The sequence below is a fragment of the Pempheris klunzingeri genome, chromosome 10 (genome assembly GCF_042242105.1).
Source record: "Pempheris klunzingeri isolate RE-2024b chromosome 10, fPemKlu1.hap1, whole genome shotgun sequence".
Classification (NCBI taxonomy): domain Eukaryota; kingdom Metazoa; phylum Chordata; class Actinopteri; order Acropomatiformes; family Pempheridae; genus Pempheris; species Pempheris klunzingeri.
The window spans coordinates 26,736,357-26,752,085 of record NC_092021.1 but is presented as its reverse complement, the minus strand read 5'-3'; the positions used below and the strand labels follow the sequence as shown (position 1 = coordinate 26,752,085).

General features: G+C 48.2%; 3 protein-coding genes across 3 annotated transcripts; all 3 read right to left on the bottom strand.

Moving 5' to 3' along the window:
* Positions 1-1,116: 1,116 nt before the first annotated feature.
* Positions 1,117-2,064, bottom strand: LOC139208031 (olfactory receptor 10A3-like). The gene has a single exon (XM_070837573.1). It carries the CDS (start codon positions 2,062-2,064, stop codon positions 1,117-1,119), a length of 948 nt encoding a protein of 315 aa, XP_070693674.1.
* Positions 2,065-6,703: 4,639 nt separating this feature from the next.
* LOC139208030 (olfactory receptor 10A3-like) lies at positions 6,704-7,651 on the bottom strand. The gene has a single exon (XM_070837572.1). It carries the CDS (start codon positions 7,649-7,651, stop codon positions 6,704-6,706), a length of 948 nt encoding a protein of 315 aa, XP_070693673.1.
* A 4,665-nt stretch (positions 7,652-12,316) lies between these two features.
* Positions 12,317-13,264, bottom strand: LOC139208029 (olfactory receptor 10A3-like). The gene has a single exon (XM_070837571.1). It carries the CDS (start codon positions 13,262-13,264, stop codon positions 12,317-12,319), a length of 948 nt encoding a protein of 315 aa, XP_070693672.1.
* Between the last annotated feature and the right edge of the window lie 2,465 nt (positions 13,265-15,729).

Here is a 15,729-nt window from a genome sequence, read left to right as displayed (position 1 = left end):
CAATGTTTAATTTGAAGGGCTGCAACTATTGCTGTGATCCCGTCAGCAGTAGATGAGAATCCTTGCATTAGTGCTTGACGGAGCTGCTTGTGATCATGACTGGATAAACTTGTGGACAACTTTAGAAACTTCATATCGTCACAACGAACTGTTTTTGTTTTTTCGCTGGATTTAATTAAATCAATTCTCAACATAATGCACATGTTTGTAACTACAGCTGGACATGCACTCCTGTGGCACACCAACTGTGTTCAATGTGAAGACTTTTAAAATGTTATCAAAAAGTTTGGTTTTGCCCAAAATTATCCTAAAAATTCATATTGCCAAACGTATGCTGGCTCACACGGGGCACCAACATAATGTTGGGGTTGGCACCATTTCTGGGGCAATTTGACTATTAAAAATAATTCATAGTTATCAATTCAATTCAATTCAATTCAATTTTATTTGTATAGCCCAATATCACAACAGAGTGTCTCATAGTGCTTTACAAAGTCCACTGCACTAAAAGCACTACAAACAACCTGTATGCTACATCGAAGAAGAAACAGCCGAACTGCTGTCAGTAAGGACGGGAGCAGGAGTTTTAAAGAGTTTAATTAACAATTATATTGATTAACCCTTTCATGCATAGAGGTCACTACAGTGTACAGCTATTCAAAAGCTGTTTTCTTGTATATGCATGAGTTTTGATGGCACAGCTGCACACCAGCTTCTACAGTCAGACAGACATCAAGTAACATCTAAGGAGTCATGTAATTGCTAAATTTTCCAAGTATTGATTTTATTTTGGGAGGAAATTATAACTAACCACATGTCCACTGAATTGTACAGCATGCATCAGTAGCTATATTTCAACTACTGGACATGAAAATATATCTTTATAAAATATGGGTTGGAAAAAAAAGTTAAAATCTTGTTTTTCATATTTCACAATAAAAACAATTAGTAAGAAATCCTGACTGAGGTGATCATAATTCATGCATGTAAAGGTTAATACGACTTACTGTGGAGTCCAACACAAGACGGGCCACCAGTATTGCTTAGCGAGAGAGGGATACTATAGAATAAATTAATATATTTCTATCTATCTATCTGGACATAGAAGGTTTTATGTCACACATGACGGAGGAACATTTTGCGAATCTTCAAACTAAAAATCATTCCTCTGATCTGAGGCAGATTCAGGCCGTAAACAAGAGGGTTATTGATGGGAGGAACAATTACACACTCCAGAGACAAAACAACATTGACAAATGGATTCACATCATCGGCCTTAAAACGACTCAGCAGCAGGTGACAGAATACAGAGAAAGTATAGTTGACAAATGTGACAATGTGAGGCAGGCAGGTTTGTAACGCCTTTCCTCTGAACTCAGACGAGCTTCTCTTGCACACGAGCAGAATGCGCAGGTAGGTGTACAGGACGAAGAACAGAGGGATGAAGATGGTTGTCAAAGAAATAAATGGATTTAATATGCTGTTCAGAGTTGTGTCCACACAGGAGAGCTGAACCACAGGCCAGTTGGTGCAAAAAAGCCCGTGCAGTTTATTCCCACATAAAGGCAAACTAACGGTGAGATAAACACAGAGGCCGATAACAGACGCAGGGTAGAGCCAAGCAAAAGTCAAAAGCTGCATCACCGTCCTTAACGTCATTTTGCTGTGATAGTGTAAAGGCTGACAAATAGCAACAAATCTATCATAGGCCATGATGCTGAGGAGAGTCAGCTCACAGGCTACATAGGTGTAAAGAACATAAATCTGAACGAAACAAGATGGACGTGAGATCAGATGAGTGTCAGACAGAATGTCCATCAGAAACCTGGGGAAGAAGCCGGCCGAGCCGTACAGAGCGTTAACAGACAGACAGCAGATGAAAATATACATGGGCTGATGCAGAGACTTCTCCAGGCTGACTGTCAGAATAATGACGACATTAGCAGAGATTATAGTCACGTAGATCAGCAGAGACAGACAGAAGAACAGATATCTGAGGGGCCCGTAGTCTGAAAACAGTGTAAATTGAAAGTAGAAAGAGTTCCGGCTGCTGTTGTTCATCATGTCTGCACAGCAGCAGGGCTGGAAGAAGAGAAGGGAGAGTGATGCACAGAGAGGGAGGAGAAAAGAAGAAGTGTTCAACCCGCCTGCTGTGGAGGAAACATTTCATGCACAAACACTCTGACATTTCTCATTGAGCATAATGATTTAAACACTATTTATTCATTACAGTGAAACAAAGAATAAATAACATGCTGTATATGCATAAGCTATGTTTTCTCACAGCTGACAGACATTCACAACTCCTACACTTCACTACTACAGTAATGAACTACAGGTCAGACTACAGTAAAACATACATGAACCGTCATCTGTCATACTTGTTAAAATATGTCAGACAATCAAATGTGCACATGTTGAAGCCCTGTGTCCAAAATGTGTAAAATCCCTAAAAACAGTAGCTGCACTGGTTTGTGTGTGATGAGATTTGAGAGACATGCAGCATCGTCTCCCAGTCTAATCCTGACTGAGGCTGTGCTGAGCCTTTATCCTGTAGTGCTGAGGAGCCACGTGTTCATACGGAGTCCAAAGGGAGCTAAAAGTGTGTCCTCCTACTCACAAACTGACTCCATGTGTTCTTCCACATGTATGTTTTTCTTTGTGTTCACCTGCTGTTAATTAAACAGAACACACACCAGCCTAGATACACAGAAGCCTTCAATCAAAACCACAACAGTCAAGTTTTAGTTCTAGAGTCCTGGTCTTTAGTCCTGGAGAGCAGCACTACCTACCAGAAATCATGTTTATATCCAACTAATATCCAACAGCAAACACTATGCATATTTTCCCTCCATGAATCCCCTCCTTAATGTGGTGGATGAGTTTTTATGGCCCTGGGACTCAAGGAGGCAGAGCAGTGTGATACCCCAGCAATTGGAGCACAACCTCTGGTCTACTTTTTTGGAAATGGGGGCACTGGTGTGCCATTCCTCAGGTACTGTCCCCGACCTCCACTCAACACAGAAAATACATGTCAGCCAAGACAGTCCAACAGTGTGCAGCATCCTCTGCCTCCTCCACAGAGGATGTGTTGGCCAAGTTCACGAGATCCTCAAAGTGTTCTTTCCACCGTCCAACGATATCCTCAGTCTGGGTCAGCACTTCTCCTTCCCTGCTGAACACAGCCTGAGCCAAAGCAGCCTTTCCCTTCCTGAGTCACCAAACAGTTTGCTAGAACATCCCTGATGCCCACCAAAGGTCCTTCTCCATAGCGTCCCTGAACTTCTCCCACACCATCAAAGCCCTCCGGTACTGGTCTGCTGCCTCAGGAGACCCCTGGGTCAGCCAAGCCTGAGATATGTACTTCTTCAGCCAATGTCCAACATCGGGTTCCTGGGCTGCTACCAAAATGGAACAGACGACCTTCTAGCCACATCTCCCAATAGCCGCCTCTGCAATGGAGGCTTTGAACATGGTCCACTCAGTTTCCATGTCCCTGACCTCCCCCAGAATATATGAGAAATTCATCCAGAGCTGTGAGTTAAAGACCTCATGGACAGGAGTCTCCACCAGGCACAACCAGTTCACCAACAATACATGTTTGGGTTTACCAGGTGTGTCTGGCTGCCTCCACCACCATCTGATCCAACTCACTACCAGATGGAGATCAGTTGACAGCTCTGCTCTTTGTCCAAGACATATAGCCGCAGATCTGATGACACGACTACAAAGTCCACTTATGAACCACTGTATGCTGGAAAATGGTTTTTGTTATGTCCAAACCATGACCAGTCTAGAAGTCGAACAACAAAGCACCACTCTGGTCCAGATCAAGCAGGCCGTTCCTTCCTGGATGCAACCCAGAGACTCCACGAAGGCCAGATACTCAAATCCTTCCTCCCACTGACTAGTAGTCACATGCAGGTGACCCTCTTGATCATTGGGAAGACGTCCAACACCATGTTGTTCAGCCAGGTGGTTTGTGATTATCCCCAAACCAGGACAGTGCCTCTCACAAAGGTGGGAGTCCAGCATCTCTCTAGGAGTTTGGTTCCAGAACTGATCCAACCATATCGAGTTGGTACCACTCCACCTCCCACGCCAGCTCTGGTTCCTTCCCAGCCACAGAGGTGACCTTCCTTATTCCTGGAGCAAATCTCCAATGCCGGGGGTCTGCATGCCCAGGTCTGTTATCCAGTTCACTAAGCACCCAGTCAGGTGACGGTGAGACTAAGCCAAAGCCATTGTTATGTGAATCAGATGCTTTGTGTTTGAGAATCAGGGGCTGAACAGTCCTTTGTATTTCTGGGGCAATTTGGCTCAAAAATAATGAATAATCATCAGAGATAATTAATAATTAGAATGATTAATGGGACTGTGGAGGTGTGGGCTGGTTTCAAGCTCAGCTGCAACAGGGAGAGTTGCAGGAGTGGCCCAGGAGATGGCGCGGGAGAGAGGTAATCAGCTCCAATACACCTGGAAACAATCATGGTAAATTGCCTCTCACCCTACATGTAAAGAGTAGCACGCCGGGGCCAAAAAGGAGGACACGGCCTGGAGACCCGGGCAGATCAGGAGCCCCGACCACGACAGTAGACCGCCCGAGCGAAAGGACTTTTGGGAGTAAACAAAATAAAAGATTTGAGTTGGAACTGCGATCGAGTGATCTTTCATTGCTGGGGAACCTACAGAGACAAGGTCTCATGTTACACTGGCGCCCGATTACCAGCACTTCAAGGATGGCAGACCAACAAGAGGAGCAGACAACTAAGGGCTGGGCTATGCTGGCCCAGATGCTAGGGCAGATGGCCCGGATGAACCAGGAACAGGCGGCGGGGCACTGGCAGCACCTGGAGATGCTCCAGGCCCAGGCGGAGCGGGCAGAGCGGGCAGGACGCCTGCTCAGCGGTGCTCAGCTTGCCGGCGGCGGATTGGGGGCGCTATGAAGCCGTCAGGAAGGCGGTATTGGACAGGACGGGCTGTTCGCCGGAGTTCTTGTGGTCAAGAAGGATGGGTCTATCCGGTTCTGTGTGGACTATTGCAAGGTGAATGATATGTCACGGTTCGACGCCTACACGATGCCCTGGGTCGACGAGCTTCTGGACCGGCTGGGCGCCTCTAGATTTTTCACGATGCTGGATTTGACCAAAGGTTACTGGCAGATTCCCTTGTCTCCAGAGTCCAGGGAGAAAACGGCCTTCTCCACTCCGTACGGTTTGTACCAATTTGTCACACTTCCGTTCGGGTTGTTCGGGGCCCCAGCCACTTTCCAACACCTCATGGACCGGGTGCTGCGTTCGCACGCTGCATATGCTGCCGCCTACTTGGATGTTGTAATCATCCACAGTGACACCTGGGCGGAGTATGTGCGGCGGGTGGCCGCAGTGCTGGAGTCCCTGAGGCAGGCGGGGCTCACGGCCAACCCGAAGAAGTGTGCGGTTGAACGGAGGGAGGTACGGTATCTGGGGTACCACTTGGGGGGCGGACAGGTGCGGGCGCAGGTAGACAAGACCGCAGCGATTGCGGCCCAAGTTCAAAAAGGAGGTCAGACGGCTCTTGGGGCTGGCGGGGTACTATTGGCGGTTCATACCGAACTTATCAGACCTCACCAGTCACCTAATCGATCTGACCCGAGAAGGTGCCTCTGAGCCGGTTCTCTCCCCTTTGTGTTGCAGACTGATGCCTCGGTCAGAGGGCTGGGGGCCGTTTTGTCTCAGCAGGTGCGGGGAGTCGACCGCCCCGTGCTGTACCTCAGCAGGAAGCTCTCGGAGCGAGAGAGCAGGTACAGCACGGTGGAAAAAGAGTGCCTCGCCATCCGGTGGGCGGTGGGCGGTGGGCGCCCTGCGTTACTACCTCCTGGGACGCCCATTCACCCTCTGTTCGGACCATGCTCTGCTCCAATGGCTCCACTGCATGAAGGATACCAACGCCCGGATCACCCGGTGGTATCTGGCTCTACAGCCTTTTAAGTTCACGGTGATCCATAGACCGGGGGCACAGATGGCTGTGGCCGACTTCTTCTCCCCCCCTTGGACCAAGTAATAAAAACATAATCCACAGATACCTGCTGAGCCTTCATTGTTTTAGTGCATGGATGATCTGCTGTGTAACATTTGTGAGTGTGTGTGTTAATATTACAGATTTTCTAGGTTCTTGTGATAATCCGACGCTACAGTTTGTGCTATTGTAACTGCACGGCTTCGTTGGGTGACATTACTAGCGAGTGGTTCAACAAGGTCGCATCATGATTTCCATACACACTATAAAGTCTTCCCTCAGTTAAAATTCTTTTATGCTCATAGAGAAAATTGTTGGTGAAAAGGAGCTTTTTACAGTTGATTTAAGCTGAATAAGTTACAATGGTGAACTAGCCACGTTAAGAGAGAGCCATCTTTGTGACACTGAAAACCCTTTAGGTGTTATGGTCAACATACTTGGCTAACCCACTAGTCCACCCCTCTGAAGAAGAGAAAACACAAGAAACACCAGGAACAGACGAGTGGCTGCGACTGCATGTTTGTGGGACAGAGGGATCTATGTTAAGACTGCATCCATCTTCATACACGATCTTATTTGATTAAAATAAACGTGATAGTGAAAAATATTTATTTGAGTCATCATGTTCCATCAGCACACTGTGTGATTTACAAGTGTAGGGCTTTATTAGCTGCTATCTATCTATCTGGACATAGAAGGTTTTATGTCACACATGAAGGAGGAACATTTTGCGAATCTTCAAACTAAAAATCACTCCTCTGATCTGAGGCAGATTCAGGCCGTAAACAAGAGGGTTATTGATGGGAGGAACAATTGCACACTCCAGAGACAAAACAACATTGACAAATGGATTCACATCATCGGCCTTAAAACGACTCAGCAGCAGGTGACAGAATGCAGACAAAGTATAGTTGACAAATGTGACAATGTGAGGCAGGCAGGTTTGTAACGCCTTTCCTCTGAACTCAGACGAGTTTCTCTTGCACACGAGCAGAATGCGCAGGTAGGTGTACAGGACGAAGAACAGAGGGATGAAGATGGTTGTGAAAGAAATAAATGGATATAATATGCTGTTCAGAGTTGTGTCCACACAGGAGAGCTGAACCACAGGCCAGTTGGTGCAAAAAAGCCCGTGCAGTTTATTCCCACATAAAGGCAGACGGCTGGCCAGGTAAACACAGAGGCCGATAACAGACGCAGGGTAGAGCCAAGCAAAAGTCAAAAGCTGCATCACCGTCCTTAACGTCATTTTGCTGTGATAGTGTAAAGGCTGACAAATAGCAACAAATCTATCATAGGCCATGATGCTGAGGAGACTCAGCTCACAGGATCCATAGGTGTAGAGAACATAAATCTGAACGAAACAAGATGGACGTGAGATCAGATGAGTGTCAGACAGAATGTCCATCAGAAACCTGGGGAAGAAGCCGGCCGAGCCGTACAGAGCGTTAACAGACAGACAGCAGATGAAAATATACATGGGCTGATGCAGAGACTTCTCCAGGCTGACTGTCAGAATAATGACGACATTAGCAGAGATTATAGTCACGTAGATCAGCAGAGACAGACAGAAGAACAGATATCTGAGGGGCCCGTAGTCTGAAAACAGTGTAAATTGAAAGTAGAAAGAGTTCAGGCTGCTGTTGTTCATCATGTCTGCACAGCAGCAGGGCTGGAAGAAGAGAAGGGAGAGTGATGCACAGAGAGGGAGGAGAAAAGAAGAAGTGTTCAACCCGCCTGCTGTGGAGGAAACATTTCATGCACAAACACTCTGACATTTCTCATTGAGCATAATGATTTAAACACTATTTATTCATTACAGTGAAATAAAGAATAAATAACATGCTGTATATGCATAAGCTATGTTTTCTCACAGCTGACAGACATTCACAACTCCTACACTTCACTACTACAGTAATGAACTACAGGTCAGACTACAGTAAAACATACATGAACCGTCATCTGTCATACTTGTTAAAATATGTCAGACAATCAAATGTGCACCTGTTGAAGCCCTGTGTCCAAAATGTGTAAAATCCCTAAAAACAGTAGCTGCACTGGTTTGTGTGTGATGAGATTTGAGAGACATGCAGCATCGTCTCCCAGTCTAATCCTGACTGAGGCTGTGCTGAGCCTTTATCCTGTAGTGCTGAGGAGCCACGTGTTCATACGGAGTCCAAAGGGAGCTAAAAGTGTGTCCTCCTACTCACAAACTGACTCCATGTGTTCTTCCACATGTATGTTTTTCTTTGTGTTCACCTGCTGTTAATTAAGCAGAACACACACCAGCCTAGATACACAGAAGCCTTCAATCAAAACCACAACAGTCAAGTTTTAGTTCTAGAGTCCTGGTCTTTAGTCCTGGAGAGCAGCACTACCTACCAGAAATCATGTTTATATCCAACTAATATCCAACAGCAAACACTATGCATATTTTCCCTCCATGAATCCCCTCCTTAATGTGGTGGATGAGTTTTTATGGCCCTGGGACTCAAGGAGGCAGAGCAGTGTGATACCCCAGCAATTGGAGCACAACCTCTGGTCTACTTTTTTGGAAATGGGGGCACTGGTGTGCCATTCCTCAGGTACTGTCCCCGACCTCCACTCAACACAGAAAATACATGTCAGCCAAGACAGTCCAACAGTGTGCAGCATCCTCTGCCTCCTCTACAGAGGATGTGTTGGCCAAGTTCACGAGATCCTCAAAGTGTTCTTTCCACCGTCCAACGATATCCTCAGTCTGGGTCAGCACTTCTCCTTCCCTGCTGAACACAGCCTGAGCCAAAGCAGCCTTTCCCTTCCTGAGTCACCAAACAGTTTGCTAGAACGTCCCTGATGCCCACCAAAGGTCCTTCTCCATAGCGTCCCTGAACTTCTCCCACACCATCAAAGCCCTCCGGTACTGGTCTGCTGCCTCAGGAGACCCCTGGGTCAACCAAGCCTGACATATGTACTTCTTCAGCCAATGTCCAACATCGGGTTCCTGGGCTGCTACCAAAATGGAACAGACGACCTTCTAGCCTCATCTCCCAATAGCCGCCTCTGCAATGGAGGCTTTGAACATGGTCCACTCAGTTTCCATGTCCCTGACCTCCCCCAGAATATATGAGAAATTCATCCAGAGCTGTGAGTTAAAGACCTCATGGACAGGAGTCTCCACCAGGCACAACCAGTTCACCAACAATACATGTTTGGGTTTACCAGGTGTGTCTGGCTGCCTCCACCACCATCTGATCCAACTCACTACCAGATGGAGATCAGTTGACAGCTCTGCTCTTTGTCCAAGACATATAGCCGCAGATCTGATGACACGACTACAAAGTCCACTTATGAACCACTGTATGCTGGAAAATGGTTTTTGTTATGTCCAAACCATGACCAGTCTAGAAGTCGAACAACAAAGCACCACTCTGGTCCAGATCAAGCAGGCCGTTCCTTCCTGGATGCAACCCAGAGACTCCACGAAGGCCAGATACTCAAATCCTTCCTCCCACTGACTAGTAGTCACATGCAGGTGACCCTCTTGATCATTGGGAAGACGTCCAACACCATGTTGTTCAGCCAGGTGGTTTGTGATTATCCCCAAACCAGGACAGTGCCTCTCACAAAGGTGGGAGTCCAGCATCTCTCTAGGAGTTTGGTTCCAGAACTGATCCAACCATATCGAGTTGGTACCACTCCACCTCCCACGCCAGCTCTGGTTCCTTCCCAGCCACAGAGGTGACCTTCCTTATTCCTGGAGCAAATCTCCAATGCCGGGGGTCTGCATGCCCAGGTCTGTTATCCAGTTCACTAAGCACCCAGTCAGGTGACGGTGAGACTAAGCCAAAGCCATTGTTATGTGAATCAGATGCTTTGTGTTTGAGAATCAGGGGCTGAACAGTCCTTTGTATTTCTGGGGCAATTTGGCTCAAAAATAATGAATAATCATCAGAGATAATTAATAATTAGAATGATTAATGGGACTGTGGAGGTGTGGGCTGGTTTCAAGCTCAGCTGCAACAGGGAGAGTTGCAGGAGTGGCCCAGGAGATGGCGCGGGAGAGAGGTAATCAGCTCCAACACACCTGGAAACAATCATGGTAAATTGCCTCTCACCCTACATGTAAAGAGTAGCACGCCGGGGCCAAAAAGGAGGACACGGCCTGGAGACCCGGGCAGATCAGGAGCCCCGACCACGACAGTAGACCGCCCGAGCGAAAGGACTTTTGGGAGTAAACAAAATAAAAGATTTGAGTTGGAACTGCGATCGAGTGATCTTTCATTGCTGGGGAACCTACAGAGACAAGGTCTCATGTTACACTGGCGCCCGATTACCAGCACTTCAAGGATGGCAGACCAACAAGAGGAGCAGACAACTAAGGGCTGGGCTATGCTGGCCCAGATGCTAGGGCAGATGGCCCGGATGAACCAGGAACAGGCGGCGGGGCACTGGCAGCACCTGGAGATGCTCCAGGCCCAGGCGGAGCGGGCAGAGCGGGCAGGACGCCTGCTTCCCCTGCTCGCAGGGGAATCACAGGCGGCGGTGCTCAGCTTGCCGGCGGCGGATTGGGGGCGCTATGAAGCCGTCAGGAAGGCGGTATTGGACAGGACGGGCTGTTCGCCGGAGTTCTTGTGGTCAAGAAGGATGGGTCTATCCAGTTCTGTGTGGACTATTGCAAGGTGAATGATATGTCACGGTTCGACGCCTACACGATGCCTTGGGTCGACGAGCTTCTGGACCGGCTGGGCGCCTCTAGATTTTTCACGACGCTGGATTTGACCAAAGGTTACTGGCAGATTCCCTTGTCTCCAGAGTCCAGGGAGAAAACGGCCTTCTCCACTCCATACGGTTTGTACCAATTTGTCACACTTCCGTTCGGGTTGTTCGGGGCCCCAGCCACTTTCCAACACCTCATGGACCGGGTGCTGCGTTCGCACGCTGCATATGCTGCCGCCTACTTGGATGTTGTAATCATCCACAGTGACACCTGGGCGGAGTATGTGCGGCGGGTGGCCGCAGTGCTGGAGTCCCTGAGGCAGGCGGGGCTCACGGCCAACCCGAAGAAGTGTGCGGTTGAACGGAGGGAGGTACGGTATCTGGGGTACCACTTGGGGGGCAGACAGGTGCGGGCGCAGGTAGACAAGACCGCAGCGATTGCGGCCCAAGTTCAAAAAGGAGGTCAGACGACTCTTGGGGCTGGCGGGGTACTATTGGCGGTTCATACCGAACTTATCAGACCTCACCAGTCACCTAATCGATCTGACCCGAGAAGGTGCCTCTGAGCCAGTTCTCTCCCCTTTGTGTTGCAGACTGATGCCTCGGACAGAGGGCTGGGGGCCGTTTTGTCTCAGCAGGTGCGGGGAGTCGACCGCCCCGTGCTGTACCTCAGCAGGAAGCTCTCGGAGCGAGAGAGCAGGTACAGCATGGTGGAAAAAGAGCGCCTCGCCATCCGGTGGGCGGTGGGCGGTCGGCGCCCTGCGTTACTACCTCCTGGGACGCCCATTCACCCTCTGTTTGGACCATGCTCTGCTCCAATGGCTCCACCGCATGAAGGATACCAACGCCCGGATCACCCGGTGGTATCTGGCTCTACAGCCTTTTAAGTTCACGGTGATCCATAGACCGGGGGCACAGATGGCTGTGGCCGACTTCTTCTCCCCCCCTTGGACCAAGTAATAAAAACATAATCCACAGATACCTGCTGAGCCTTCATTGTTTTAGTGCATGGATGATCTGCTGTGTAACATTTGTGAGTGTGTGTGTTAATATTACAGATTTTCTAGGTTCTTGTGATAATCCGACGCTACAGTTTGTGCTATTGTAACTGCACGGCTTCGTTGGGTGACATTACTAGCGAGTGGTTCAACAAGGTCGCATCATGATTTCCATACACACTATAAAGTCTTCCCTCAGTTAAAATTCTTTTATGCTCATAGAGAAAATTGTTGGTGAAAAGGAGCTTTTTACAGTTGATTTAAGCTGAATAAGTTACAATGGTGAACTAGCCACGTTAAGAGAGAGCCATCTTTGTGACACTGAAAACCCTTTAGGTGTTATGGTCAACATACTTGGCTAACCCACTAGTCCACCCCTCTGAAGAAGAGAAAACACAAGAAACACCAGGAACAGACGAGTGGCTGCGACTGCATGTTTGTGGGACAGAGGGATCTATGTTAAGACTGCATCCATCTTCATACACGATCTTATTTGATTAAAATAAACGTGATAGTGAAAAATATTTATTTGAGTCATCATGTTCCATCAGCACACTGTGTGATTTACAAGTGTAGGGCTTTATTAGCTGCTATCTATCTATCTGGACATAGAAGGTTTTATGTCACACATGAAGGAGGAACATTTTGCGAATCTTCAAACTAAAAATCACTCCTCTGATCTGAGGCAGATTCAGGCCGTAAACAAGAGGGTTATTGATGGGAGGAACAATTGCACACTCCAGAGACAAAACAACATTGACAAATGGATTCACATCATCGGCCTTAAAACGACTCAGCAGCAGGTGACAGAATGCAGACAAAGTATAGTTGACAAATGTGACAATGTGAGGCAGGCAGGTTTGTAACGCCTTTCCTCTGAACTCAGACGAGTTTCTCTTGCACACGAGCAGAATGCGCAGGTAGGTGTACAGGACGAAGAACAGAGGGATGAAGATGGTTGTGAAAGAAATAAATGGATATAATATGCTGTTCAGAGTTGTGTCCACACAGGAGAGCTGAACCACAGGCCAGTTGGTGCAAAAAAGCCCGTGCAGTTTATTCCCACATAAAGGCAGACGGCTGGCCAGGTAAACACAGAGGCCGATAACAGACGCAGGGTAGAGCCAAGCAAAAGTCAAAAGCTGCATCACCGTCCTTAACGTCATTTTGCTGTGATAGTGTAAAGGCTGACAAATAGCAACAAATCTATCATAAGCCATGATGCTGAGGAGACTCAGCTCACAGGATCCATAGGTGTAGAGAACATAAATCTGAACGAAACAAGATGGACGTGAGATCAGATGAGTGTCAGACAGAATGTCCATCAGAAACCTGGGGAAGAAGCCGGCCGAGCCGTACAGAGCGTTAACAGACAGACAGCAGATGAAAATATACATGGGCTGATGCAGAGACTTCTCCAGGCTGACTGTCAGAATAATGACGACATTAGCAGAGATTATAGTCACGTAGATCAGCAGAGACAGACAGAAGAACAGATATCTGAGGGGCCCGTAGTCTGAAAACAGTGTAAATTGAAAGTAGAAAGAGTTCAGGCTGCTGTTGTTCATCATGTCTGCACAGCAGCAGGGCTGGAAGAAGAGAAGGGAGAGTGATGCACAGAGAGGGAGGAGAAAAGAAGAAGTGTTCAACCCGCCTGCTGTGGAGGAAACATTTCATGCACAAACACTCTGACATTTCTCATTGAGCATAATGATTTAAACACTATTTATTCATTACAGTGAAATAAAGAATAAATAACATATGCATAAGCTATGTTTTCTCACAGCTGACAGACATTCACAACTCCTACACTTCACTACTACAGTAATGAACTACAGGTCAGACTACAGTAAAACATACATGAACCGTCATCTGTCATACTTGTTAAAATATGTCAGACAATCAAATGTGCACCTGTTGAAGCCCTGTGTCCAAAATGTGTAAAATCCCTAAAAACAGTAGCTGCACTGGTTTGTGTGTGATGAGATTTGAGAGACATGCAGCATCGTCTCCCAGTCTAATCCTGACTGAGGCTGTGCTGAGCCTTTATCCTGTAGTGCTGAGGAGCCACGTGTTCATACGGAGTCCAAAGGGAGCTAAAAGTGTGTCCTCCTACTCACAAACTGACTCCATGTGTTCTTCCACATGTATGTTTTTCTTTGTGTTCACCTGCTGTTAATTAAACAGAACACACACCAGCCTAGATACACAGAAGCCTTCAATCAAAACCACAACAGTCAAGTTTTAGTTCTAGAGTCCTGGTCTTTAGTCCTGGAGAGCAGCACTACCTACCAGAAATCATGTTTATATCCAACTAATATCCAACAGCAAACACTATGCATATTTTCCCTCCATGAATCCCCTCCTTAATGTGGTGGATGAGTTTTTATGGCCCTGGGACTCAAGGAGGCAGAGCAGTGTGATACCCCAGCAATTGGAGCACAACCTCTGGTCTATTTTTTTGGAAATGGGGGCACTGGTGTGCCATTCCTCAGGTACTGTCCCCGACCTCCACTCAACACAGAAAATACATGTCAGCCAAGACAGTCCAACAGTGTGCAGCATCCTCTGCCTCCTCCACAGAGGATGTGTTGGCCAAGTTCACGAGATCCTCAAAGTGTTCTTTCCACCGTCCAACGATATCCTCAGTCTGGGTCAGCACTTCTCCTTCCCTGCTGAACACAGCCTGAGCCAAAGCAGCCTTTCCCTTCCTGAGTCACCAAACAGTTTGCTAGAACGTCCCTGATGCCCACCAAAGGTCCTTCTCCATAGCGTCCCTGAATTCTCCCACACCATCAAAGCCCTCCGGTACTGGTCTGCTGCCTCAGGAGACCCCTGGGTCAACCAAGCCTGAGATATGTACTTCTTCAGCCAATGTCCAACATCGGGTTCCTGGGCTGCTACCAAAATGGAACAGACGACCTTCTAGCCTCATCTCCCAATAGCCGCCTCTGCAATGGAGGCTTTGAACATGGTCCACTCAGTTTCCATGTCCCTGACCTCCCCCAGAATATATGAGAAATTCATCCAGAGCTGTGAGTTAAAGACCTCATGGAGGTGTGCGACATAACGCGTTCCGGTAAGGATCCAGGGGGGTATACACCAGGCTATGGTGGATTCGGGCTGCACGCAGTCCATGATTCACCAGAACCTGGTTCGGCCCGGGGCTTTGGTGGAGGCAAGGTGGGTGGATATCAGGTGTGTGCATGGGGATATTCATCGCTATCCCGTAGTGCCGGTGGAAATTAAACACGGGAAAAAACCATAGAGTGAAGGCAGCTGTAAGCAGCCGCCTGGCTCACCCCGATTCTGGGGACTGATTGGCTGGGTTTTCATGGTTTAGTGGGACGGTGTGCGGGGGTGCACTCACGACCGGTAGGGACGTGTAGTGTCTGTGCTGTGCTCAGCGGTGACGTAGGGTCGTCCGACGATGCCGAGGGGGAGGGGGAACCCGCGACGCCTCCTCCGGAGACGCTGCTGGTTCCCGAAATCCACCCCATGGAAGATTTTCCACTTGAGCAGTCTCGTGACGATACCTTATGCTCTGCCTTTGACCAAGTGATAAGGATTGATGGTCACTTGGTGCGCCCTGACGCAGCGCAGACCTACCCGCACTTTTCTTTGCAGAGGGATAGACTTTACAGAGTGAGTCGTGACACTCAGACAGGACGTGAGAACACCCAGTTGCTGGTGCCGAAAAGCCGCCGGGAAACTGTTTTCCAGGCGGCTCAATATAACCCGATGGCTGGTCACATGGGATTTGCCAAAACACTAGACTGGATAATGGCCCGATTCTATTGGCCGGGCATTTGGGGGGATGTACGCCGCTGGTGTGCATCCTGCCCTGAATGCCAGTTGGTTAACCAACCGGCCATCCCAAGAGCGCCATTGCGCCCACTACCCCTGATGGAGGTCCCATTTGACCGCATTGGCATGGACCTCATTGGGCCATTTAACCGGAGTGCAAGCGGCTATCGCTTTGCGTTAGTCCTGATGGATCACGCAACGCAATACCCGGAAGCAGTGCCGCTGCGCA

What these genes read in the sequence shown, in the direction of transcription:
- LOC139208030 (XM_070837572.1), bottom strand. Translation starts at nt 7,651, where the DNA reads ATGATGAACAACAGCAGCCTGAACTCTTTCTACTTTCAATTTACACTG.
- LOC139208029 (XM_070837571.1), bottom strand. Translation starts at nt 13,264, where the DNA reads ATGATGAACAACAGCAGCCTGAACTCTTTCTACTTTCAATTTACACTG.
- LOC139208031 (XM_070837573.1), bottom strand. Translation starts at nt 2,064, where the DNA reads ATGATGAACAACAGCAGCCGGAACTCTTTCTACTTTCAATTTACACTG.